The sequence below is a fragment of the Microsporum canis genome, genomic scaffold (genome assembly GCF_000151145.1).
Source record: "Microsporum canis CBS 113480 supercont1.3 genomic scaffold, whole genome shotgun sequence".
Taxonomy (NCBI): domain Eukaryota; kingdom Fungi; phylum Ascomycota; class Eurotiomycetes; order Onygenales; family Arthrodermataceae; genus Microsporum; species Microsporum canis.
The window spans coordinates 496,173-520,474 of record NW_003299167.1 but is presented as its reverse complement, the minus strand read 5'-3'; the positions used below and the strand labels follow the sequence as shown (position 1 = coordinate 520,474).

Here is a 24,302-nt window from a genome sequence, read left to right as displayed (position 1 = left end):
TCATAATGCTCCTCCTATAGTGTATTATAATTTCATAGCCTTTAGAACCCGAAACCTTGATATACAATAAAATATCGACTGATGCATCAATGATTAGCTTAATCGTTACATATTTAACTAAGTTTACATTCATAGCGAAAACTGTAGGAGTGGAAAAACGTCCTTCGTACTCATATGATCAACATTCAAAGCTGGGGTTAATCCTTTTCATGTCTCTTCTGAGAGCAGTTTCAGTATCGCTGACTCGCTCGTGGCAACCACTATAGCAAGACTTCTAGTTAGCTTCCATTTCTATGTAAACATTCAAATCCAACGACATACCTGCTTTCCCATTATTCCAGTCCACCACCTACATCGCCAACCACTTCATCAGCTACTAACCAATACACATACTCCATGGCTCGCCGTACTCACCACAGGTCGTATAAAACTATCAGCATTCTCCTTCAATTTTTTAATCGCATCAGGCCGATCAGTCGCTCCAGACACCAGATCACCCGGTTTTCCTACCCCGATACCCCCGCTAGCAAGAGGTGAGGAAGTCATATAGTCCATAATAAGCGACAGCTGGTCCGCCGTGGGTGGTTCTTCAGTGACGTTTAGTTCAAAATCTGAACCCCGTAGTGGTGCGCCTGAAGAAGAGGTGGTAGATCTTTCTTTTATTGCCGTTGAAGCTTTTTGGAGGACATTCAGGGCTTTGGTTGAGGATGCGAGGGATGGCTTGTGGAAGAGCGTGATGATGTCGAGGGTTTTATGCTGATATGCTTTGTTAGTAGACCTGTTCGTTATTTTGGGTGAGAAAGGACTCACGAAGCGGAACATGGTGGAAATGTGGCGATTATATGTTACTTGACAATGTGTCTGGTAGGCCGTTGTGAAGAATGGTGTTTTGATGGATGTCGGAAGAAGCTCTCGTGTGTTTAACACTTAATATGCGGCTCTACGTCATCCCGCCCAGGCGCGCCAAACATAGCTTTGTTTATGTACTATGCAGGCCGTCTATGAGTCTTTTAATGTGTTTACGAGGGTGTAGTTAAGCCATACATCGAATACCTTCATAATCTTTAATCTTTCATAAGGCTAAAAAAGAAACACCGACCTTAAAAAAAATAGGAAAGGAGAGATGATGACAACTGTTTATGCGAGAGATAAAAATGCACGGGAAGAAAACAATCACAATAAACATGACAAGTAGGAAAACCAGAATGTAGGGCTTGTAACATATCTGTAGTAGGTATTTGGCATTGAGCGAAGGTCGTGAAACTGAAATAGAAATGAGAGTGGTATGCTTGCATGCCATGTGAAACAGCTACAGGTATTACAATAAGCTTATGCCGAAGTGCAGAATGGCAAGGGATTGACGATAAGGTGAATGGATAAAGTAAATGGAGCCAGCTCTGAGAGGTATTGAAGAGGAATATGGGAGGCAAAGGGCGTGACGACGAGGTTTGGAGCAACTGATGCCGCTCTAGAACATGGTCCCAAAGGATCCGTCGGTTGGGATACCCTTCCGAGGACTACTGCGTCCGTCGTTATCGATGACCGGTTTTCGATGTCTGTCCAAATCCATTATTAGTACTTGTAAAAAGACACCTGATATAAGATCCCGTACCTGAAAGTAAACCCGACGAAGACGCTCTTATTCATTTTCTCGTCACGCTCAGCCATATCTTCAAGTGCCTTTTGTTTGTCGTGCACCTCCTTGTATTTCGCCATGTCAGCCTCGTTTCCAAAATCATCAAAATATCCAGCGTCCGTTTCGGAATCAAGGTCGGGAACAAACGGAGCCTTCTGTTCCTCCCTCAGCGTGCTGAAATTCACTTCCGCGAAATAGTCATGGTTGTGTATTTCAGTGACATTCTTGAACCGATTCTCCTTAGCGGCAACAAGGCGGGTAATAAAATCCCAAGTGCGTCTTGAGAGGAAATAGTTCGGATCTTCATATTGCGGTTTACGCAGCACATCCTTCCAATTCTTGAGATTCTGCCACGTCTCATCCACAGTTGCTCCGGCGAAGGGCGGATAGCCCGTCAGAGCTTCAAAGAGCATGCATCCCAGACTCCAGTAATCGACCGTAAAATCATATTCCTCACCGCTCAGCACTTCTGGGGCCATATAATCAGGTGATCCTACGATTGATTTTGCATAGTTTACGTCGAGCTTTCGAAGAGATCGGTAGCCTTCACGCCTTTCCGCAGCAGATCTTTGGTCCATTGGCCGGCCAAAAGGAACAGCGGTCTTTCCAACTTCCTCTAGCTTCAACCGCATAGATTCGATCTTAGTAGGATTGAGCATTCCAGCTGCCAACCCAAAGTCTGTTAACTTCACGTGTCCGGTAGAGTCAATGAGGAAGTTCTCAGGTTTCAGGTCCCGATGAATGTAGCCGAGGACATGAAGGGCATCGACACAAGCTACCATTTCAGCGATATAAAATCGAGCGTGTCTGTTGTGGAGGACTCCGGTGTTGTTAAGTAGAGTGCGGAAATCACCACCAGGCACATATTCCATTGCAAGGTATATCTGAGTATCATCCTGGAAAGCATAAAGGAGCTTCACCAGCCATTCACTCTTTGCAGTTGTCAGGATGTCGCGTTCCGTCAAGATATGTCGAATCTCGTCCATCTTGAATAGAAGCTTCTTGCTCATGACTTTCAACGCGCACACTTCCCGGGTATCTTTCTTCTGCGCAAGATATACCTGTCCATAGCCGCCCTGGCCGACCTGTGTAAGGATCTGGAAGTCGCCGTGTCGCAGACGAGTTCTCCGTTTCCGAAGGTTGGCCCTCTCTCGGCCTAGGTATTTATGGCGTGCGACTTCATACTCTGCTTCATCGGTGGCGGGGGGCGGTGGGTAGGCAGCAGCAAATTGAGCACTGCGAATTTGTCGGTTTTGAACGTAACTGAGCAGGTTGAAGTAGTGATCAAGAAAATCTTTTTTACTGTATTAGTATGTATTCAGTAATCAGAGATAGAGGGAGATGGGGCAAACTGACAGAGCTGCGTGACATTGGCAAGACGCTTCACTTTCGGTTGCTGCAGTTTTTCTAACTCCTCTGCAGTGAGGCCTCGGAGTTGAGCTTGTGGCTTACGAGCGCTAGCGTCCATCCGATCGCCTGTCTGATACAGCTCTCGACGCGACATGGCAGCATGGCTCAAGTTGTTCGGTTCCTTTCCAGCTCGCAGCCCCGGGATTGGGGCATTTTCCTTATTCGAAAGTCTGGTAGGGCTCCCCGGTCTCGCAGTATTTTCTGTCGGGACGACACCCTCATTGTACGCAGTCAGATCGTCAACCTGGCCCCTGCCTGGCGAGAGTGGCGATTTGCCAAAACCTGACCTGGATGGCGAAGACGGAGTAAGCCTCATAGCATTGTCGAATACATTGATAAGCCCTGTAGCGCCTGGTGGTACTTTGTTTTTGCTGGGGCTGCCTTGCGGGGTGTTGACGGGACTTGTGAAGCCAGCTCGGGGGGGAGTCTGCGGCCGTTCGAAGGGCTCGTTGCCGGACCGAGTATTGAGCATCGGTGGAAGATGGGGAGTCTGTTTCCCAAGGGAATATGCTGGTATATTATTCGCATCCATCGCAAAAGCTGGGAGAACAGAAGGAGGGAGCGCCGTTGTCGTTTGAATGTTGATTGTTATCGCATATATATGTGCCCCGCAGAGTCGTCTTGCTCTGTTTCTCTTTCTCCCACCGCGATCGCTTGCGTTTGTGGCGGACAGGAAACTGTTGCACGAAGCTAAGATCGATGACTAGCTAGTCTCCTTGCTGGCTGTGTTAGCGACAGCGATCTATCTGGCTAGGGTCAAGTTAGGTTGGCTTTCTCAGATCTGATGCTGCAGGCCGCAAGCCAGGGAAAAAAAAGCTGGAGTTGTTGCCAGGGCAACTTGCTTAGTCAGCTAGCATGGACGAGATGCAGCAGAGAAGCAGCATTTGATATAGTCAAGGTGGAGTGAAGAATGCAGTGTTAGGGAGATCATATACTGAACATGGACATCTTTCATTGGCAGTACCGGGATCTCTATGGCTAGAACATGAACTAATAGTAACGAACTATGAGCTACACTCCGTCATACTGTTGGCTTAGCTGAAGTCTTAGTCCATCAACAGCTTTATTCCATCTACCGAGTCCTTGTCGAATTGCTGGGAGATTTTTAGTTCTGGTGCTCGTACTGATGCCACATGAGGCAGGCCCTATGTCATAGTTACATGTTAGATCAGCTTTTTGTTTCTTTTGCTCCCGAAGAATATATTCTCACGGCATAGGTTCGAGCATGAACAGATACTCCAGCCCTAATCAGGGCCTGAAGGTAGCATGCTCCGTCATCTCGGAGTATGTCCACTCCGCAGATCTGTATAAATGTCGGCGCCAGGCCAGCGAACTCCCCCCATAGCGGGTAGGCAAGAGGGTTGCATTTCTCAGAGTCTGGTACTGTATAGTGATCTAAGAATCACCGGGGGATTATTAACTCTACGTACCTTTTGATGATCTGTGTGGGTGCTGTAGACTTACCATGGGTCACCTTCATTCCTTCCCGGTTCAAGCCAGCAGCTTCATACTGCTCTGCCCATGATACATGCATATCTCGAAATTGCGGTGGGACAAAAGTCTTGTCCGCCCCGTACACCGTCACCGGTGAGCGGAGGCAAGTACCCTTGAGTCGCCACCCGCGGTCTTTGTAGGAGCTGTCCTTCTGATAGTCACGGGCCAGCTGGGATATGACAGCTGCCAATTGGCCTCCTGCAGACGTCCCTGCTACAACGATGTCAACAGACGACCCATCATGCCGAGGGAGAAAAACTTTGAGGTTTTCGGCCACGAATATAAATCCATCCCAAGCGTCATTGGCAGGCACTGGAAAGGGGTGCTCTGGGGCTAATCGGTACCCGATGCTAAACACCACAGTTTCTGCATCGATAGAGACTCTCCTGCAGAACACTGTATTATAGAGTTATTTCGACTTGGGATAAGCCTTTTTTTTCTTTTGTATATAGATATGAAGCATAAGATTGGCGTCTTACTGTCTTCTGTGTCCAGATCCCAGTTTGCAAGCCCCCCTCCATGGTAGAAGATGACGATAGCTTTCGGTGATGGTATGCCCGAATCGTATATCCTGACTGGGATTCTAGTCGAATCTCTGGCTGTTATGAAAGAGCCTGAGACAGTGGTATCCTTGGCGAATCTGGGCTCGATATCAACAAGGTAGTCGGTGTTCTTCCGGAGCATGTAACCTGCCATGTAGGCCCTCTTCTCTTGTATGGTAGCGACGGGAGCGGCCGGTGGAGACGATGACGCTTCGAAGGCAAGCCATTCTTCATGTAGTTGGCTCATCTTGAACTTTCTTCGCCCTCTCATGGTATCTTTTGCTCGTGGAGATGTCGATATTTATATTGCTGCTAAGGCGTCTAGAATACCCACTCCTAGGCAGCAACATAACCCTCCGAAGCGCATCAGGGGTCGATTAATCTCACAGAGCCGTCGCCCCGGCCGTCTCCTATCACACAGCTAAGCTATGCTGGCCGCCGTCTGGTTGGCTGCCATCAGTTAACCTCCTGGTGATCAAGAAAATTGCTCTCTCCGTTGTAACCCCATCCAAAAAAAGGCCGCAACCACGTCAACTCTTTTTTTGCTGTCACTGCTTGCTCTGCCCATCCACCTCGTTAGCCACCATAACCACGCCGAGCTGAATCCGAACAAAATCCTCAAGCTCGAACTTCGCCAAAAAAAAAAAAGAAGCTCGATGGCAAAAAGGACAAAGAAAAGGTTGGTATTATTGTAACAGGGCTGTATTGATACGGCTCTCCGCACCGTGACTTTGCCCACTTTTTGCCCTCGTGGCTGGTGTAAGATTGACGTCACGTCTTGTACTGCGGAGAATTATCGGCCACTTGTGGGGACGACTTTTGGTTCATCGCTAAAGAAACGCGAAAGATTTAAAAAAGAAGAACGAAAAAGAAGAACGAAAAAAAAAAAAAAAAAAGACGGTCTAGCAACTTCGACGTTGTTCTCTCCGACAAGATAAATAGCTTCAAGTCCTGCCTTTGGTCTGTCGCAGAACCCGCTGTCATTCGTCGAGTCAGACGCATTAGCCGGGGCCGTCTTGAGTGGAGAGATACTATGTAGATATCTTGCTCCAGCCCGCCGCATGACCCCTATGGACACATCGCCAACCGAAACTGCTCCATCTTGCATCGAGGACGAGACTACGCTCGCATACATGTCACCCAGCTTTACCGTTGTCTCTGAAGCTTTCAGCGGCAGCCAGTCTGCTTCCAACGGCCCAGCGCCACAGAAACCGAAACAGTCGAAGAGCCGGAACGGTACGCCCTCTCCCTCCCTCCCTCTCTTTAAAGCTACGAGTTAAGGACCGCCTATGTTATTAGCGATAAGTGCAAGGTCTTTGTTCTTGAGATGTGTTGCCGTTATGCCGTGCTGACGCTGCCCGCATAGGATGTGTGACCTGCAAGTCGAAGAGACTGAAGTGTGACGAGACAAAACCTACTTGTCTTCAGTGTCGGAAGAGGAACGTCCCCTGTGGCGGGTACAAGAAAGATTTCAAATGGAGGTCCTTCGAAGAGTCGAGTTTCACCGGCAAACCGAAGCCAAAGGTCAAGAAACATGACACGGAAGGGCCCGGGAGTCTCCGCCAGCGATCATTGGCCACTAAAGGTTGCAGCGGCCATTTTGTGAACGTCAATCCCGACAATATTCCCTATAAACTGCCCCGGCCGACGAGTGTATTGCCTCCGTCGAGGCATCGCGATTCAAAGTTCGAAGCTCAGGTGGTGCCGTTTTTAGGGAACTTGGAGACCCGTGGGAATGGCTCTCGTCGGGGGCGTGCAGGTGGCAGCTCAACGGGCTCATCGAACGGAGGCGCTCTCTCTGAGTCTCCGGGGATCAGTACCCCCGACTTTACATCCGAGTCGCAGAGCATCAAGTCGAACTCCCATTCGCCACCGGTTCGCTGTGAAGATAACGATTTTGATGAAGAGATAGCTCGTCAAGACGTCAGTGAGGCCACCGACCGCAAACGGAAACCGTTGCCTCCGACGCCCCAAATTCTGAGCATGCCTCTCCCTGCACAGGTCTATTTCCACGCGGACAGCGCTGAAATGCTCCTTCTCAGATTTGACCGACGCACCTGCGGTATACTCTCTGTCAAAGACGGCAGGACTGAGAACCCATGGCGGACTGCGGTGGCTCCCCTGGTCCGGGAGTCGCCTGCTCTATATCACGCAGTATGTGCCCTGGCCGCTTTCCATTCTACCAAGGAAAATACTACATACAGGTATCTCGGGATGGACCACATGCGCCAGAGTATCCGGACGTTGGCCGTGAATATAGAATCCATGGAAACAGACGCCGCCATAGCCACAACACTAGCCCTTGCGTTTGCAGACACCTGGGATAGACACGTCTCAACCGGAGTGGAACATCTTCGTGGAGCCAAAGCCTTGTTCAACAGGGCCGTGGCCAGACAAAGGCATACACCCCTTTCGCAGCAGGATCAAGCGCGGCTGATGTTCTTATACAACAGCTGGATGTACATTGCCGTCATCGCCCAGCTAACCTCTCCTGAAGACACCGGTTTTGACGAGATCCCGTTTCCCCCTACCTTCACTCCGCGCATTCATGAAGTCGATCCTTTGATGGGCTGCGCGACTACATTGTTCCCGTTAATTGGTCGTGTTGCCGTCCTGGCCCAAAAGGTTCGCAAAACTACCTCAAACTCAGTTGCCACAATATCCCAGGCGATGGAGCTCAAAACTCTCATTGAACAATGGACTCCCCCCACGTATTTTGAGCCGCCAGAGGATCCAACTTCCGGTCTCCAGCACTGCCTTCAAACGGCTCAAGCCTACCGCTTGGCCACGTTGCTTCATCTGCATCAGGCGGTCCCCGAAATCGCGTCAGAACCTGCAAGTGAACTAGCTAAGCGGATCCTAATCCTGCTTGCCACCGTTCCGATGACCTCACGAACAATAGTCATTCAGATATTTCCTCTTCTAGTGGCCAGCTGCGAAATCGTCGATGAAGAGGATAGAAGCTGGGTAAGAGATCGCTGGGCAGCGATGCAACAACGAATGGCGATTGGCAATGTCGACCGATGTTTCGAGGTTGTCTGTGAAGTCTGGCGACGTCGAGACGCACATAACGTAGCTATGCTAGGCCGCCAACCCGATCAATATCCTCTAACTTTCGACCCACCAGGAGTGGGGACCTGCGGTCTACACGACAGTGTGATGGAGCCACTCATTTTTGGAGAAACTTTGGTTCAGGGCGAGCAAGATTCCTGTGATATCCTAACGGACGAGGTAATCAACAATATCACACCCATGCCGCTTATCGAACCGTTTCAGAATATTACTACTCCATCACCTCCGACAATACCCTCGCCCTTCGGATCCCCAAGCTTAGGCGTCAATAATGTCGATTATTCAAAAACAGTTCGAGGGAAATCGCATTGGCTAAGCGTGATGAGAGACTGGGGATGGGAAGGTTTGTATTACCTGCTTTTATGCCTTGTTCTAGTGAATCCCTATTTAATGCTAACCGGCCCGCGTTTGAATAGTACTGCTCGGTTGAAATTAAACCCTTTCCTTCCGTCTTAAAAAAACAAAAAGAAAGAGGTATCCCACAACGGGATGTTTCGAGCGTTTCACACTTTGCCGGATACCCTTTACTACACTTCGGGTTTCCATATGTCACCATTTAACAGCTGATAACCTCACTATATCTTGTATATTTCACGGACCAAGTATACCCCTTTTTATATTATCCTTTATTATGGTGTTATTCAGTATATCCTTAGGTATTCTTTCATCTGTTCTAGCAATAGTTGTCTTGGATAAGGGTTATACAGGGAGGATATATATTGGGTTGGTTATTGTACTTATCACAGGAAATATAGATAATATCTGATTGATTATTCTGTTCTTATGATACCTGCTTTGGGGGCCAGTTATGTTGAGGATAAGCTGAGCGAACATTCCCTTGATTTAATGGTATGGTTTAAAAGACTCTTGACTATCTCATCAATAGAAGACCTCAGTAAATGTAGAAGCATTCATCGCAGCTGCGGAATTCCATGTGGGGGTCGGCGGGATGTGCGTTTAATCAAGGACCGAAGCGCCCATCGCGCCTACAGCCCCTCTTTTCTAATATGGCTAGCAATGTCGAGAACGTCAGCTCCAGAAACAACCAACTCTTTCAACACACATACTTCATCATAATTATAATTGTTCGAACGCTCACTGGCTCGCCTTTATGATGATTTACCCCTCATAAAGATAATCGTTAGCACGGATGTAACAAAGCAAATGCCACCTAACAAATCGTGAGTAACACTGTAGCTAACTATGAAGCTTGGTGAGAGACTTACACAGAGTTGAATTCATACGATCATACCCCAAGTTATCTGCCAGAGAACCTGACAAAAGCGGCCCTATGAACTGGCCTACATTGAAACACCCATTGGAAAGCGATTGGCCTCGCGAGTGCCCTCCCTTGGGACCAAATATTCCAGGAACCTCTGTTTCAAGTCTTTCAATCACGGCTATAATGTGCCATCCCGGTTAGCATCGCTGCATAATGCTGAAAAATAATTCGGGTAAAAAAATGCTCTGCTGCCTACCAGTTATCTCCGCTGCTCCAACACTAGTTGGGAGATTTTGGACGCATCCTATGCAGATAATGATGATCACATATACAACCTTAGTCATGTCCTTGGAATCAGACCATGGGAACTGCTTTTGGTCCACTGCACCAAGAAGCCAAAGTAGAGGGCCCAGCAGAATAAAGCCCAGCCCGGTAAGGAGTTTGTCACCCCCTCTTCTCCGGATCCATCCGCACAGTGGGTCAAGGATAATGGCCGGTGCTTGTAGCCCGACAAACATCACACCAGCAGGAAAACTACCCCATCCAAAAGCATCTCGCACATGAGTGGGGAGTGTGGTGTTGAAACTAGCCATCAGGGAGGAACGAGTCATATAAGACACAAACCCGATGATAATCATCGGCTGGCTGAGAATCATCCAGTAGAATGAAAACATGGACGCACAGCCTTCCTTCAAATCGCTGACCCCCTTTGCGAAACCGTACGGTTTGGCAGAGGTGCTGGGGAGGAGAGCACTATATTCACTTACTCCCCCGGACGGTACGTTGGCATTTCTGCTCTCCTCATCGCCAACTTTGGCGCGTTTATCTTTGATCTTTGGGTGCTCAATCATTAAAAGCCGCAGCAATATATCCAGCGAAAGAACCACGAACACTATCATCCAAGTTCTCCAGTATCCAAAGAATTCGAGCATAAAACCCGAGACTGCTGGACCGGAGAAGGCGCCGACACTGATAAAAGTGGTAACAAGCGTCGATATCATACCCATGTTCTTAGGCTTAATTATATCGTTGAGCGTTGCGTGCCCAACGACCTGTGATACAGTGCTGCCAATGGCTTGCAAGATCCGACCTAGGAAGACATTCACGACTAGCAGTGGCTGTCAGTTTGTCGTCGAGTCTATATACCAAGGGTTGTTGTATTCTCATACGGTTTGTGGATGTTGCAAGAATAGCTGTCCCCATGAATGTGATTCCCAGCCCAATCGCTAGAATGATTTTGGGGTATTTAAGTCGATCCGTCAATTGCCCGACGACAGGACCTGATGCCACTGCCGCTGCGCCATATGTGGTGAGAATAAGATAAGTCAACTGTTGGGTATGTGAAGGGTCGACATTATTGCGTTTCTCTAGGATGTACGGGAGAATCGGTACCACGAAACCGTGAGTGAAAGTTTCTATTAAAAAGACCTATATTACTACTATGTGAAGCCATTTTGAGGTACTTAACCGATGTCAAGGGCTAAGACTTACCTGCAAACAGTGCTGTGATGATGCACGTAACAGTGAAAGTTGAGGAAGAACGCCAGCTATAGCCCCATGGCTTCTTGTTTTTCTTGAAAATGCCCATATTAGCTGGCAAACATAGACGAAATAATGATATGCCTCTATTGTGTGCTATTGGGGTACTCCGCATTCCTTTTCACTTGACTTGAAGCGAGTACTGTGTGTGAGGGTTTTACACCTAGGCTACTTTCTTCCTCTGTACTATTGGAAGAGTGTTTATAGACTAACCGGGTATTACAGCGGCCCCAAGCACAAATAGTTAGAGGCTTGGTACGGTGTATAATCTCTTATTGTGGTAATGGCTATGTTCTGTACGGGCTGCCTAGTAGATTAGCGGGTAACATTGAAGCTGCCTTATCCTATGAAGAACAGGAGTGGCTGAAAAGCAATACCTGTATATGGATACGGGCAAACCTCTGTATGGAGTACACTAGGTTGTCAAATTTACGGAGAGTTATTGCCCATACACCTCTTAAGAAACCACGGCATATTGAGTTGGTGCCACATATTTTGTTTTACAAGGTTAGCCCGCACCATTTCATTAGATAATTGTTTAGTACATGTCTTCTAAACCTGCGAGGTAGCCCTTAACAGAATAACACCCCTAGTTATATCACATTTTCCCCTGCCTTGCTACTTGACGATAGACCCGTACCATATGGCATATATGAAACAGACCAAATAAATTATCATCTCAACTGTATGGAAGCATGGATCCATTTTTAGACTCCAAGCTAGCGGTTGCTGGATCCACATATACGGGTCTGCCAAGCCGGAAGCGGATAGGGTTAACTGCGTAGCGCGTACCTTAAAAAAAAGTCTTCAAGATCGGTGAACGTGGATGACCACTATTCTCATCAGCTTAAACTTATAATAATTAATTTATGCGGAGTAGGAGGGTATATATATACTAAAAATAACTTGTTACGATTTGGAATTACCGCTGGGCAATACAGAAGACCGCACGGAGCAAAAATTATAGTTTATCTGAATAACTGGGCGTCTCTTAGCGTTACATGACAACAGTTGACCTGCAAGTCGCTTGCTCTCAAATCTGACTTTACACCAAATCACACGGCTGGGCGGTGCTGATCATTGTTCATTAGTATAAATACGATTTACAAGTGAAATACTGGGTCAGGGTTTGGCAATGTGAGCAAGTACCCCAACGAATACTTCTCCAAAATTTGAGGCTTAGGCCATAGCGAGAGCTACGATGGACAAGGTCACACACCGAAAACCAATGGAGACCAACACCTCGCTCTAATTATATTATGGGGATTCAATAGCTCAAATGTTCAAATATCACTGTTGGTACAGAATAGCTGGACAAGCTGTATGCGCTGTGAAGGACAGGGCCAATGTCGAGATTAGACAGTGGTATGGGGAGCCCGATGGGAAAGCGTACTGTATGCGGCTTAAAGCCCTCTACATGGTATAGAAGGTTTCCAAATAGCCCCTACAAGCCGTTTATACATGCGGAACATGTTTAAACTCGCGATACTTTGTAAACAGGGCCAGATAGCATTGTACCAAAGTTTTGGTATGGCTAGCACATACGTTTGTGCGGTAAACGGCGTCTACTGTCTTGGAAGTCGTTTTTCGGGAGAAGATTCTTCGGGTATTATTTTGAGCGCATTGGAAGTGGTGTTGTGTGCTTGAAATAAACTAACGCGTACTACGCAGTTGATCGCAGGCTGCAGAATAAACTGCATCGTAATCTTTAGAAACGTTCATCCTTATAAAGCAGGGTAAACGAAGAAGAATCTTCGTTGAGGCCAGAAAGAGTCACATGACTTAAAACACTGAATATCACATGACGCGTCTGTTGACCGTCGCTTATCCGGCGCGTCTAACGCGTCTATCCTTAAATACTTTTGAAGGTAAAAAAAAAAAAGGCAACAGAAAGAAGACTTCCGTCTTTCGGTTGGCGATCAGTATTGAAAAGGGGCTTTTGTAAAGCAGCATTCGGGGATAGAGGCTTATCGGGCGAACGAAGTCCTCGCTTTATTGCTCGCACACTGGAAGCCCGGGGGGGAGCTATATGTATGGGCAGGGTCAGAAGAACGCGCTATTCAAGACAAGGCCAAGAGAAGAAACAATTCCCAAGCTGTTTTGTACGCTGGCGATAAGCGGAACGAGAGGACGGATTATCCTGACGGAGCGAGCTTATCGGCGCCAACCTTAAGATTCAAAGACTTTCTTCTCGTCTGGTGTTTTCCGCGTGTCTATCGCGACACGAGAAAAGCAAGGGGAGGAACCACGATAAAATTACTTTGTCGCCTTCGACAGGAACGCTTCATCTTCTCTCACGCTCTCTCTCTCTCTCCCCTTTCTTTTCTACTCTTCTACATCGACATAGCTCGTACACCCGGCGTGACGCCATGAGCGACTCGCGTCAGACGGCCCATGTAGGCGATGCACCAGTTTCCACCGTCGCGACGGAGGCGGATTCTGGCAGCTACTCCTTTCTCGTCCATTCCAACGAGACATTGACGCAGGACCTCCCGCCCAAGGTCGATAGCAAAGTATACATCCGTCAGCGCCGTCGACGAACGAGGTATGTGTTCCTAGATCCATCGAGTGTCGGCAGAGACAAGAAGGTTACCAACTATGTGTACTGCAGTCCGGAAGACCATGCTATCCTTGAAGCGGAATACCGACTGAATCCAAAGCCGGATAAGGCCACCAGAGCAAGCATTGTTAGCAGGGTCTCGCTGGGAGATAAGGAAGTTCAGGTATGGGTGGCCCTCAATTATCGACTCTTTTACCAAGCCCTCCTATTAACAGTCCCCGCACCGTAGATATGGTTCCAGAACCGAAGACAGAATGACAGGCGGAAATCCAAGCCGATACACCCTAATGAACTATCTCCAGACACGCGAGAACCCGAAAGCTCCCAAAAAGCTGTAGATGGCAGTCCGCCGAACACGCAGGATCAAAATTCGAATTCCTCTGCCCCTCACAAACACTACAATCACACTCTGGACACACCATCCCAGTCTCTTCCCAACAGCCAGTGCGAACACGCTACCATCTCTTCCCAGCTTGAGAGCTCGCAAACTTCTACGTCTTCTACAAAGTCACAAACAGACAGGTGTAGCTTTTGTTCTCCCAGCAGCGAGCCGATAGTACCCCCCCAGCTTTCCTCCGGCAAGAGGAAGCGTGCCGATTCAGGCGTAAGTGGGTTGGGAATTGGCGGGCTTGAGCATGGGAGAAGGTCGCTCGGGTCCACACATTCACCATCTCTTCGTCTTTCTCTTTCTTTTGACGGTGAAGCGGTGGTTCGTGGCGAGGATGAAAAAACCCCATCACCTCCCAAGATCCGCGATTCCTTGAGAATTGCATTTTCAGCAGATGGTGAAGCCGTCGTCCGGACAGCCGGGGAGCCGTCGCCCTCTCCACCACGGCGCCATACATCAACCCCCGTTTCTCTTCAGTCCCGACTTAGAAGCCTACGACGCACAAGCAGTGCTGTCTCACTCGGAACGCCTGGGTTTAAATCGCCAGACCCCGCTAATATATTTGGCAGATCACGAGATTCACGTAGATGGGAGTTATATTGTGATACAGACGCGCGTAGCGCTCTCTCCTCGCCTCATATAGGGGCAGGACCTGCGCTTGATAGGCCCGGAGGCGCCAAACCCTCTCACAGGAGAACTTCGAATGCAAACACACGCATTCTATCACCTTGTGCCAACCTTCCAAACACACTACTACCAGATGGACCGCCTCAGAAGCGAAAGAAGCTATCCCGCGCCGTGTCTTCGCTTGGCCGGCTAGAAACTGACCCGTTAGATACGTCTAGTACCACCAAGCTTAGCAGTTCCCAGCGAAACCGAGGCCAGAGATCAAAACCCAAGACAGACTTCCACAGTGGTGACTCTGATAAGGAGAACTGGCTCCCCGGAACACAGACCGCAGGTCCCCGACGGCGTCGACCACAATCCACAGCCCAAGCCCAGAACAGAGTCCTTCAAACATCAGGTGATGCTCGACGTGAGGGAAATCGAATCATAGGACGAGGGTCCATGTCTCCTCGAAAGGGCCAGGGCAGGCACAAGGATGATGAATACGGTGAGAAGCCATCCGTCCCTGGTTCAGGCTCTAACCAGGTGGAGGACTTAGACTGCATCCAAGGCTTGCTCTCTTTAAGCCAGGGTGCTTGGAAATGAAGCCATGTAGAGCTACTTTTATGACCGTGTGTGTATGTCTGTGTAATAACGGCTTTTTTTTTTCGCTTTTTTTTTTTCTTGGAGGGAATTTGTCTTACATAGGGTTATACCTTTTCTTTTGGGCACATTATCAACTGGATACTTTTACTATTCTTCTTTCTGTCTGTTGGTGGCTCGACTTTTGCATGCGATGAGCGAACCTGTGACCTATTTCGAAAGCTATAGGGCGTGACTCTGCACCCTTGCAGTGCATCATCTGCAGCTCCATTCCGTTCATTTGATGCATGAAAACCTCTCACCTTCTGGAAACATTCTTAGTAGAATTGGATGCGTGGCATAGGGTTGGCCGAGGTAATATCGGCCAAGTGCTCTGCCTCTCCGTCCGAGAGTGCCCGTTGTCCCCAGGAGATGCTGCCAACCGGCGATGTCATGCATTTATGGAGGATCAGCCAAGCTATGGTGACCTCGTTTTTGAGCAGATTTATCCGAAAGCACTGGAGAAACACTAGGAAGCATTACCATCAACCGTCGGGCAAGTTCTACACTTGTTGGTGGAAATAAAGCTTAGTTAACTTTGAGTCAAAAGCCCATCAAAGGCACCACCTATCAGCGGCCTGCTACCCCAAACGTCAATAAATGAATTCACTTCAAGGTCATCCCAGCCATGCAATGCACTTATCATCTGGGTGTCAAGTGAGCTTCCAGATCAAGGCAATAACATGCTTGAAGTGGAGGATATGTAAGAGGAGGACATCTATGGCGGTCTTGAATGGGCATCTCTTTGACGGACCAGAGCCCATGGAGCAAACACTACATCCCCGGCCCTATGATTGGCAACCATAGATGTTTGATGCAAATTAAAGAAAAACAGTCTTATGATCGGGGCACAGGAGGCGTATATATATATATATAACTTCTACCAGTTTCCCAAGGTTGCTTAACATGCGGAAGGTTTCTTACCGCTTCCACATCACATCCTCCAACCTAAACTTACCCTTACCGCTGCCACCAGTTCAGGGACAATTTACGTGACTCTAATATTAACCGTGAGGATGTCATCGTTAGCAGCCCCTTATCGAATTGGTGTTGATGTTGGCGGCACCAATACGGACTGTGTCATATTAGATGTTCGAGCAACGAACGAACCAAATCGCGGGGTGGTTGCTCTGCATAAGACTCCAACCACAAGTCCAAATGTTACCGATGGCATTGAAACCGCTGTCCTCAATATCCTTGAGCAGTCAAAGGTTCCAAAAGATCAGATCGCCTGCCTAACAATTGGAACTACGCACTTTATCAACGCCATAGTGGAACACGATGCCCGCCGCCTATCAAAAGTGGCCATCATTCGCCTTTCCAAGAGCTTCACAAGAGAGGTCCCTCCATTCTCTGATTTTCCACCAGCACTCAAATCGATTATGAATGGCTATTACACGTATGTTGATGGTGGTCTTACCATCGATGGGGCACCGGAAGCACCTATAAACGAAGCCCAGGTGGTTCAGGAATGCGATAAGATCAGAGAGATGGGATTAGATGCAGTTGTCATCTCTGGTGTATTTTCGCCAATCGACAAACACTTCTACCAAGAAAATACAGTCCGAAAGATCGTTCAGAGGGAACTACCTGGCGTGGATATCGTTTGTTCATCGGAGGTATCCCAGATTGGATTCCTAGAACGAGAGAATGCATCTATTCTAAACGCTTCTATCCTGAAATTTGCGCGACGCACCATCCGAGGCTTTAAATCAACAATGGGACGCTTGAACTTGGGCTGTTCTTTATATCTCACGCAGAATGATGGAACTCTGATTGATGCACCGTCCGCTGCTAGGCTCCCAATCCGCACATTTTCCTCTGGGCCAACAAATTCCATGAGAGGAGCTGCATACCTAGGACTCAGCGGGCATGATGACGCTGACGGGGAGCGCACTGCAATGATTGTGGTTGATATTGGTGGCACAAGCTCAGACGTTGGAGTTTTACTTCCATCTGGATTCCCTCGTCAGGCTTCCGCATACGTTGAAGTAGCAGGAGTGAAACTCAATTTCGGCATGCCTCATGTCGAGTCCATCGGCCTCGGAGGTGGTTCCATTGTTCGCCCTAACGGTGTCAAAACTACCATCGGGCCTGACTCTGTGGGTCATTACCTTAGCACAAAGGCAACGGTGTTCGGGGGCGACACTCTCACAGCAACAGATATAGCTGTAGCTTCTGGGGCGAACATTGGAGACCCCAAATTGGTCAAGGACCTTGACAAGGAAGTGGTATCGGCTGCGCAGGCAAAGATAAAATCCTTATTGGAGGGAGTGATTGACCAGATGAAGACTTCTCCCGCACCTTTACCCGTTTTATTAGTTGGGGGCGGCTCAGTGTTAGCCCCAGCAGAGTTAGACGGTGTGTCGAAAGTCATCTTCCCTCCATTCCATTCTGTTGCGAACGCAGTTGGTGCTGCTATGTCAAAAGTTGGGGGCACCGTCGACTCGATTGAGAGTACTGCAGAAAGGTCCGTTGCAGAGGTAATTGAAGAAGCCAAATGCACAGCAATAGAAAAAGCGGTTGCTTCTGGTGCGATTAGAGAAACAGTGTTACTAGCAGAGGTTGATGCCATACCTGTCCAGTATGTCGCTAACCAAGTGCGGGTTATTGCGCGAGCTGTTGGTGAACTCTCTCCTAAAGGTGTCCCTACCATCGACAATCTGCAAAATAACGATGATGATAGCGAAGGCGATGATAAGGCATACAACGAAGCCCCTAAGCAGAATATCAAATTTAATGGATTCAGCACCGACACTGTTGACGTTGCTACTTACCGGCCGAAGGTGGTGAAAAACCTTGAAACGGGGGTCCAGGAATGGATTGTGTCTGAAACTGATGTTGCCTGGCTTGCCGATGGGTGCTATGTTCTGGGATGTGCTGGTGGAGGCTCGCCGTTTAGTGAACATATCCGGATTCGCGATCAGATACGGCAAGGGCACACTATCCGTATTATTGATCCATATTCTGTGAAGAAAGATGCACTAATATACTGTAAGCTTATTCCTCACTGCGGCTATCCTACTATCCACCATAGATATATCTTCTTGGAAAAAAGTTTGTTGCTAACAGCCGTAAAAAGGGGGAGGTCATATGGGTTCTCCAGCAGTCTCTACGGAACGACTAGCAAACAATGAGACAGAGCAATCCCTTCGTGCTCTCATGGAGTATCTTAATCATGACAGCTTCGATGCTGTAATGGGAGTGGAAATTGGCGGCTGTAACGGTATTCTATCACTTTCTCTTGGTTCATCAAAAAACAATGACCGGCCCGTTGTTGATGCCGACTGGATGGGTATGTATTACTTTACTCTTAAATCAGGGCCTCCCAAGATGCGTCCTGTCGTGATATACTGATATCTTCCTACGTAGGTCGAGCCTACCCAACCTTTTGGCAAACCACCATCTGTGTCTACCAGCCCGGCGAACTGGTACCTTGTTCTATCCTTTCTGGTAGCGGGAGCAACCTTATCATGAGCAAGTCCGCAAGTGATGAGCTTGTTGATCGAGCACTACGAGCTTCCTGTGCTGAAATGGGTTCCAGTGTAGGCATGGTGGCCCGTCCGACGACAGGAGACAAGATGTTGAAATACGGTATACTCAATACTATGTCCCTTGCATGGCGTATCGGACGATGCATCGCTCGTGCAAATGTCAACAACACCCTCAGTACTGTAGCTGAACAGATAATTGATGAAGTTGGTGGCCCCGAGTCTGCCAAAATTCTCTTCCGGGGAAAAATTGTTGCAGTTGAAAGGCGGCTGTTCAAGGGTCATTCATACGGTGAAATCACGATTCAGCAAATCCTGAAGAATGAAATAGAATCAGACATTGCAGAGCAACTCTCAGAGGACGCCAGGCGGTCATCAGCACCCGTAGCCACAGGTGGTGTGCTAAAAATCCCATTCAAGAATGAAAACATCTACGCCAAACATATCTCTGATGAAGGCGAGGAGAAATATGTGGCCATGGTGCCTGATCTAATCTGTGTTCTAGACACGCAGTCTGGAAAGGCACTTGGAATCCCGGAGTTTAGATACGGGGTTATGGTGACTGTCCTGGGGATTGCATGTTCACCGCGATGGTCAGACACAGAGCGAGCCCTGGAAGTTGGTGGGCCGGGAGCATTCGGATATAAAAATATCAAGTACGTGCCCCTAGGGAAGTACGTGAAGCCGAAGAGCGTGGTGACGGAATACGCGGATGAGTGAAGCCACTCATCACATTATACCGTCTGCCAGTAAATTACAGAGCAGTATAATTGGACACTTTTGCTTCAAAAGTGACCTTCGTGGCTTTTCTGCGTTTCGTTGCAGCAATGACGTAGTTTAGGCTTTATGACTTCATCCGGCTAAAAACAGGAATATGCAAGAGAAGAAAACGATAATTAGAGAGATATAACTATATAATGTTTGAGGAGAGGGTGCAGCTTAGAGAGAAAAAGGGCTTTGCATAGTTAGCAGAACGGGTGAATTGTTCGTTGATTCTACGCTGGTGTTGACAACATTGAATATGGCGCTCTCATCGCATGTAAGTTTGGTCCAACTATATAGAGAACGACAAACCAAAGCTATCAAGAACATCCCACGGTCTGATTTCCATGATACTAAATTGTGATGGTGAGGCCAATAGGTTGATCCTGATGCGATCATCAAGCAATTCCGTGAAGATTCCGAAACAGATCAGGACCAGGAGTCCATCTTCACTTCGAACGCAGTGTCATCCGTAGCACCATACTCGACTAGATATTCAAGCAGGGAGGAGATTCCCAAGTTCAAAATCCCAAAATTCGGAGCTCGTGCGGATGCAGTGCACCACATGTTGAGCAATGAACTCGATCTGGACGGCATCCCAAATTTGAACATGGCAAGGTAGTTATAAGAACTCGTACTACAAGCTCGTGTGAAAGAAAACAGCTGCTAATGGCGAACTGATAACTATGTAGTTTTGTCGGTACTTATATGGACCGAGAAGCAAACAAACTTCTGGTAGAGAATATCAGCAAGAACCTTGCTGATGCTGACGAGTATCCTGCATTGATGGCTATACATGCGAGATGCATATCCATAATATCCCATCTCTGGAACCCAAAGCCGGGAGAAGAAGCAATTGGATCCGCTACAACCGGGTCATCTGAAGCTATTCTGCTTGGAGGCCTGGCCATGAAAAAGAGATGGCAGCAGATGCGCAAGGATGCAGGGAAAGACATTTCTAATCCGAATATCATCATGGGTTCGAATGCCCAAGTAGCACTTCTTAAATTTGCCAGGTATTTTGACGTCGAACCCCGAGTGCTGGATGTCTCTGAGACGAGCCAGTTTCGTCTAGATCCAGAATTGGTAAAGAAAAGCGTGGATGAGAATACCATCGGAATATTTGTCATCATGGGAAGCACCTACACGGGGCACTATGAGCCTGTTGAGGAGATTTCAAATATCCTAGATGACATACAATCCGAAACCGGATTCGACATCCCTATCCATGTTGATGCTGCCAGTGGTGGGTTTGTCGCTCCATTTACCGATGCAGGGGCTGGAGGACCAAAATGGTGCGTACTACCTGTAGGCTATAGTTTGCTTGCTGGGGGGTGGAATGACCGTACTAATATGATATCAAGGAATTTCGAGCTGCCCCGAGTCAAGTCAATCAATGCATCCGGACATAAGTATGGCCTCGTGTATGCTGGATTGGGGTGGATTATCTGGCGAGATCGCTCCTATTTGCCAAAAGAACTCATCTTTGAGCTTGACTATCTCGGCAGCAGAGAGGAGACTTATACATTGAACTTCTCCCGGCCAGGGGCACAAGTTATTGGCCAGTATTATAATTTTATCCGCCTTGGATTCAATGGATATCGAGAGATCATGGAAAACTGCTTATCGAATGCTAGGTTGCTTAGCAAAACTTTGGAGCGAACGGGGTGGTTTGTATGCTTGAGCGATATCCACCGCAAAAAGGGAGAATTCTACCACCAGCATCTGAACAAAATCACGCCTTTCAAAGAAGGTGAAACGTCAGCCGATTATAACGCAGGCTTGCCAGTGGTAACATTCCGATTCTCTGACGCATTCAAGAAGAACTACCCACATGTGAAGCAAGAGAGTATAAGCCTCTTGTTAAGGTCAAAACAGTATATTGTTCCTAGTAAGTAAACTTGATATATCGTCCTTACCGACGTGACGGTACCATTCTTAGCCAGAGAGATGTAAGCTAACTTGTTAAATTGGTAGACTATCCGCTCCCTCCTAAGGAACAGGAGACGGAAATCATGAGGGTTGTTGTTCGGGAGAGTATGGCCGCAGACCTGATCGACAAGCTCGTGGCGGATATTATAGCAATCACCGAGAGGCTTATGAAGTCCGACCCAGTAGACCTATCTGCACTCCAGACAGGCCCGACTAGCCTCGAACGCCGTCGTGTAAAGAAAAAAAATCACCCTCACAAGGTCTCGAAACGATCGAATGGGAAGAATGGGAAATCCGCCGGCCACCCGATGAAAAGTGGAATCCACCGTTCGGTTTGCTAGGATGTATTTGATATACAGGCAGGATAATTTTCACGGAATGTTTTCGGGATATCAAAGTAGCGTGGTACAAATTGATCCTTTCCTGACAACATACGATTCTTGTGATTTAATGTCTAGCTCGTCGGACGGTTTAATGGTGATTATCAACCGTAATGTTTATTTGGTCGGTGACGCTGGACTTGTGTTTGCAGTATAATTAACTAATCAGAGTAACTAATCTCGGTCCCTTGTTAAGAAATCCATTTAAAGGTACCCAGTAAGGCGCAAATTAAGCCCACAGTAGGCGAAGATGAAGATGAATTGGTAGGCAATAACTCCCATGGCTGAAGCTGACCATAGGGAAATCTCTTCAGTGTTGCCAAAATAGTACAGGGGCGAAAGAGAACTGCACAGCTGTGGATAATGCAGCCGAAGGCGAGCAGCCGTCAACACAACACACAAATAATCATATCTACACTTAGAAAAAAAGCCAATGAGATTGTTGAACCGCAGAGTTGTTGGTGGTGAAGTTGGTGGCGGCTTTTCCATGCACATCCTGGAATATAAAAAAAGCTTGATTTGCTCAGGGGTTAAACCTCAGCCATACATCACCCTCTTCAACCGCAAACATGAAACGCCGCGAGTCGCTCTCCTTACATGAAATGTACATGTACCCCAGAGTGAGGAGAATATAAACGAATAGGATCGTGATACCTCATATTCATCCTTTACTTCCCTACAATGCGGCCGTCTGGGTTCACGATTCACGTTTGCCACCACAGAGGGTGAAGACAAATAACTGGACCGGCCCATCATAACGAGCCTACATAGTACTCCGTACTAGGGATCCAAATGAGCGTGGCCACTTGTGGATAGTGATTCGCCGTTGGGCTCCATTTTATTCAGGGGCAAGTCGCTAAATAACACGGATATCTCATTATCTCCAACTTTGACATCAAGACAAGCATTATTGAAAGCTTAGCCTTCGGTCCCTGCGGCCAACGAGAGGCCTTGAAGGCACAGTCAAGCCCCTGGCAGAAGTCGTTTATTAGGGAGATAATGGATTTCATATTTCACTGAACGCAGGAGACCTATCCTAGCGTGACTGCGGGCTCGACGGATTGTTCACAAAGGGTGAACGCTGTCACTAATTGACCAACCAGTCAAGTTCCAGGAGACCTGTCCCGCATATATTTATACCAGGAGGGTTTCTTCTTTCTCTAGGAATTATTCTCTCCTTCTCTACCAACAACTTCGTCGTCTCCTTTGGGTACGGTTTCATACAAACTAGTCCAGACATACACACATTCATCATGCGTTTCCTATCCACCGCTATACTCCTTCTTGCAACATCCTTCGTCTCTGCGAGCGAAGATCCCCTAGATGGGTGCTACGATGCGCCAACTCCAACCCCCCAGTATGGGCTCCCCACTCCCAAGCCAACCGGAGGCTCTACCTCAACTATATCCAAAGATTCCATGATCGAAGCCTTGAAGAATATCGCTCCCGGCTCTGCTACGGAACCATGCGTTTCTGCACCAAAGGCAGAAGGGCAATGTCGAAGCGCTTCTCAAGCCGCAGAGCCCCTCATCCACTCTTTTGAGAAATACAAGATCACCTCCAAGCCTGAGATGGCTGCTATTCTGAGCCTTATCGCCTTGGAGTCGGGAGAGTTCAAGTATCAGAAGAATGTATTCCCCGGCAGACCGGGACAAGGCAGTAAGTGATATTATCTATCTCCTCTCGATAGTTAACTAGGAGCCTAACCTCTGGTACCTCTTAGCTCGGAACATGCAAATGCCCCAATTTAATGCCCTCTATGCCAAGTCAATATCGGAGTTGCGTGGGAAGATCGGCCCAAAGTTGATGAATGTCGATGCGGTTTTGGATCTCCTGCTTTCCAACGACGACTATGACTTTGGCTCCGCAGCATGGTTCCTGACGAGCCAATGTACACCCGCTGTTAGGACGGCGTTGCAGTCTGGGTCAGAGGAGGGCTGGTCTAAGTACCTGACCGAGTGCATTGGGACAAGCGTCACAGATGAGCGAAAGAAATACTGGACAAAGGCAATGGAGAGTGTTAAGAAGTTGTAGACCCAAGGTGCTTTGTACGGCTGGATACCATTTAGTTGATCTATGTGTACTTATCCAGTTATGATTTATGATTTATGACCAGCCCCCTTAGCCTGGACTAATCGGGTGGCCAATATGTTACAAAGCCAAAGAAGTTATCACCAATCGGAGCAAAGAGTGTACTATCAAATTGATAAATCCCATTTCTTATTTGTCTCGGTTATGTAAACTCCATGTCATGCTTCTAGCAGACTCTTTTTATCACTTGGGAAAGGAATATGAGACAACGGGGAAGGACATTAAAACAAGAATCAAGTAACAACACCATAAAACAACCCACAACAAGCCGAACACGCAAAACTCCATAACTTCCCACCATGCATCAATCATTGAGCAACAACGATAAGTAGATAGAGACTGAAAGGAGAATAAAAGAAACCCTGCATCGGGGAAAAGCAGAACAATGGGTTAAAAGGGCAGATCGAAAGATTCTGTACAGGAATGAGATCAACATGAGGTCCAAAATTTGCTTCGAAAGAGGAATGAGATGGACAACTTCGTCAGCGAAACAGCATTAAACGTCATTAAGAGTACGGCTTAGCCTGGCCTCATT

The 24,302-nt window shown here is 47.7% G+C and overlaps 9 protein-coding genes across 9 annotated transcripts; 5 read left to right on the top strand and 4 right to left on the bottom strand.

Moving 5' to 3' along the window:
* Window positions 1-207: 207 nt before the first annotated feature.
* Window positions 208-822, bottom strand: MCYG_03029 (conserved hypothetical protein; the record flags this gene model as incomplete). The annotated part of the gene is made up of 4 exons (XM_002847477.1): window positions 208-260; window positions 322-349; window positions 415-756; window positions 811-822. 4 exons carry the CDS (start codon window positions 820-822, stop codon window positions 208-210), a joined length of 435 nt encoding a protein of 144 aa, XP_002847523.1.
* Window positions 823-1,468: 646 nt separating this feature from the next.
* MCYG_03028 (serine/threonine-protein kinase DBF20) lies at window positions 1,469-3,578 on the bottom strand (the record flags this gene model as incomplete). Its single annotated transcript, XM_002847476.1, has 3 exons — window positions 1,469-1,556; window positions 1,613-2,930; window positions 2,993-3,578. 3 exons carry the CDS (start codon window positions 3,576-3,578, stop codon window positions 1,469-1,471), a joined length of 1,992 nt encoding a protein of 663 aa, XP_002847522.1.
* A 479-nt stretch (window positions 3,579-4,057) lies between these two features.
* MCYG_03027 (alpha/beta hydrolase fold-3 domain-containing protein) lies at window positions 4,058-5,353 on the bottom strand (the record flags this gene model as incomplete). Its single annotated transcript, XM_002847475.1, has 4 exons — window positions 4,058-4,072; window positions 4,257-4,441; window positions 4,511-4,936; window positions 5,020-5,353. 4 exons carry the CDS (start codon window positions 5,351-5,353, stop codon window positions 4,058-4,060), a joined length of 960 nt encoding a protein of 319 aa, XP_002847521.1.
* A 790-nt stretch (window positions 5,354-6,143) lies between these two features.
* On the top strand, window positions 6,144-8,920 carry MCYG_03026 (conserved hypothetical protein; the record flags this gene model as incomplete). Its single annotated transcript, XM_002847474.1, has 3 exons — window positions 6,144-6,318; window positions 6,449-8,497; window positions 8,832-8,920. 3 exons carry the CDS (start codon window positions 6,144-6,146, stop codon window positions 8,918-8,920), a joined length of 2,313 nt encoding a protein of 770 aa, XP_002847520.1.
* Window positions 8,921-9,273: 353 nt separating this feature from the next.
* Window positions 9,274-10,964, bottom strand: MCYG_03025 (conserved hypothetical protein; the record flags this gene model as incomplete). Its single annotated transcript, XM_002847473.1, has 5 exons — window positions 9,274-9,325; window positions 9,407-9,554; window positions 9,633-10,466; window positions 10,546-10,791; window positions 10,868-10,964. The coding sequence occupies 5 exons, from the start codon at window positions 10,962-10,964 to the stop codon at window positions 9,274-9,276; spliced, it is 1,377 nt and encodes a 458-aa protein (XP_002847519.1).
* Window positions 10,965-13,284: 2,320 nt separating this feature from the next.
* On the top strand, window positions 13,285-15,075 carry MCYG_03024 (conserved hypothetical protein; the record flags this gene model as incomplete). The annotated part of the gene is made up of 2 exons (XM_002847472.1): window positions 13,285-13,638; window positions 13,705-15,075. The coding sequence occupies 2 exons, from the start codon at window positions 13,285-13,287 to the stop codon at window positions 15,073-15,075; spliced, it is 1,725 nt and encodes a 574-aa protein (XP_002847518.1).
* Window positions 15,076-16,127: 1,052 nt separating this feature from the next.
* Window positions 16,128-19,322, top strand: MCYG_03023 (hydantoinase; the record flags this gene model as incomplete). The annotated part of the gene is made up of 3 exons (XM_002847471.1): window positions 16,128-18,105; window positions 18,194-18,406; window positions 18,484-19,322. 3 exons carry the CDS (start codon window positions 16,128-16,130, stop codon window positions 19,320-19,322), a joined length of 3,030 nt encoding a protein of 1,009 aa, XP_002847517.1.
* Window positions 19,323-19,623: 301 nt separating this feature from the next.
* On the top strand, window positions 19,624-21,637 carry MCYG_03022 (glutamate decarboxylase; the record flags this gene model as incomplete). Its single annotated transcript, XM_002847470.1, has 5 exons — window positions 19,624-19,641; window positions 19,744-19,982; window positions 20,057-20,659; window positions 20,729-21,255; window positions 21,342-21,637. 5 exons carry the CDS (start codon window positions 19,624-19,626, stop codon window positions 21,635-21,637), a joined length of 1,683 nt encoding a protein of 560 aa, XP_002847516.1.
* Window positions 21,638-22,929: 1,292 nt separating this feature from the next.
* MCYG_03021 (conserved hypothetical protein) lies at window positions 22,930-23,710 on the top strand (the record flags this gene model as incomplete). Its single annotated transcript, XM_002847469.1, has 2 exons — window positions 22,930-23,335; window positions 23,400-23,710. 2 exons carry the CDS (start codon window positions 22,930-22,932, stop codon window positions 23,708-23,710), a joined length of 717 nt encoding a protein of 238 aa, XP_002847515.1.
* Between the last annotated feature and the right edge of the window lie 592 nt (window positions 23,711-24,302).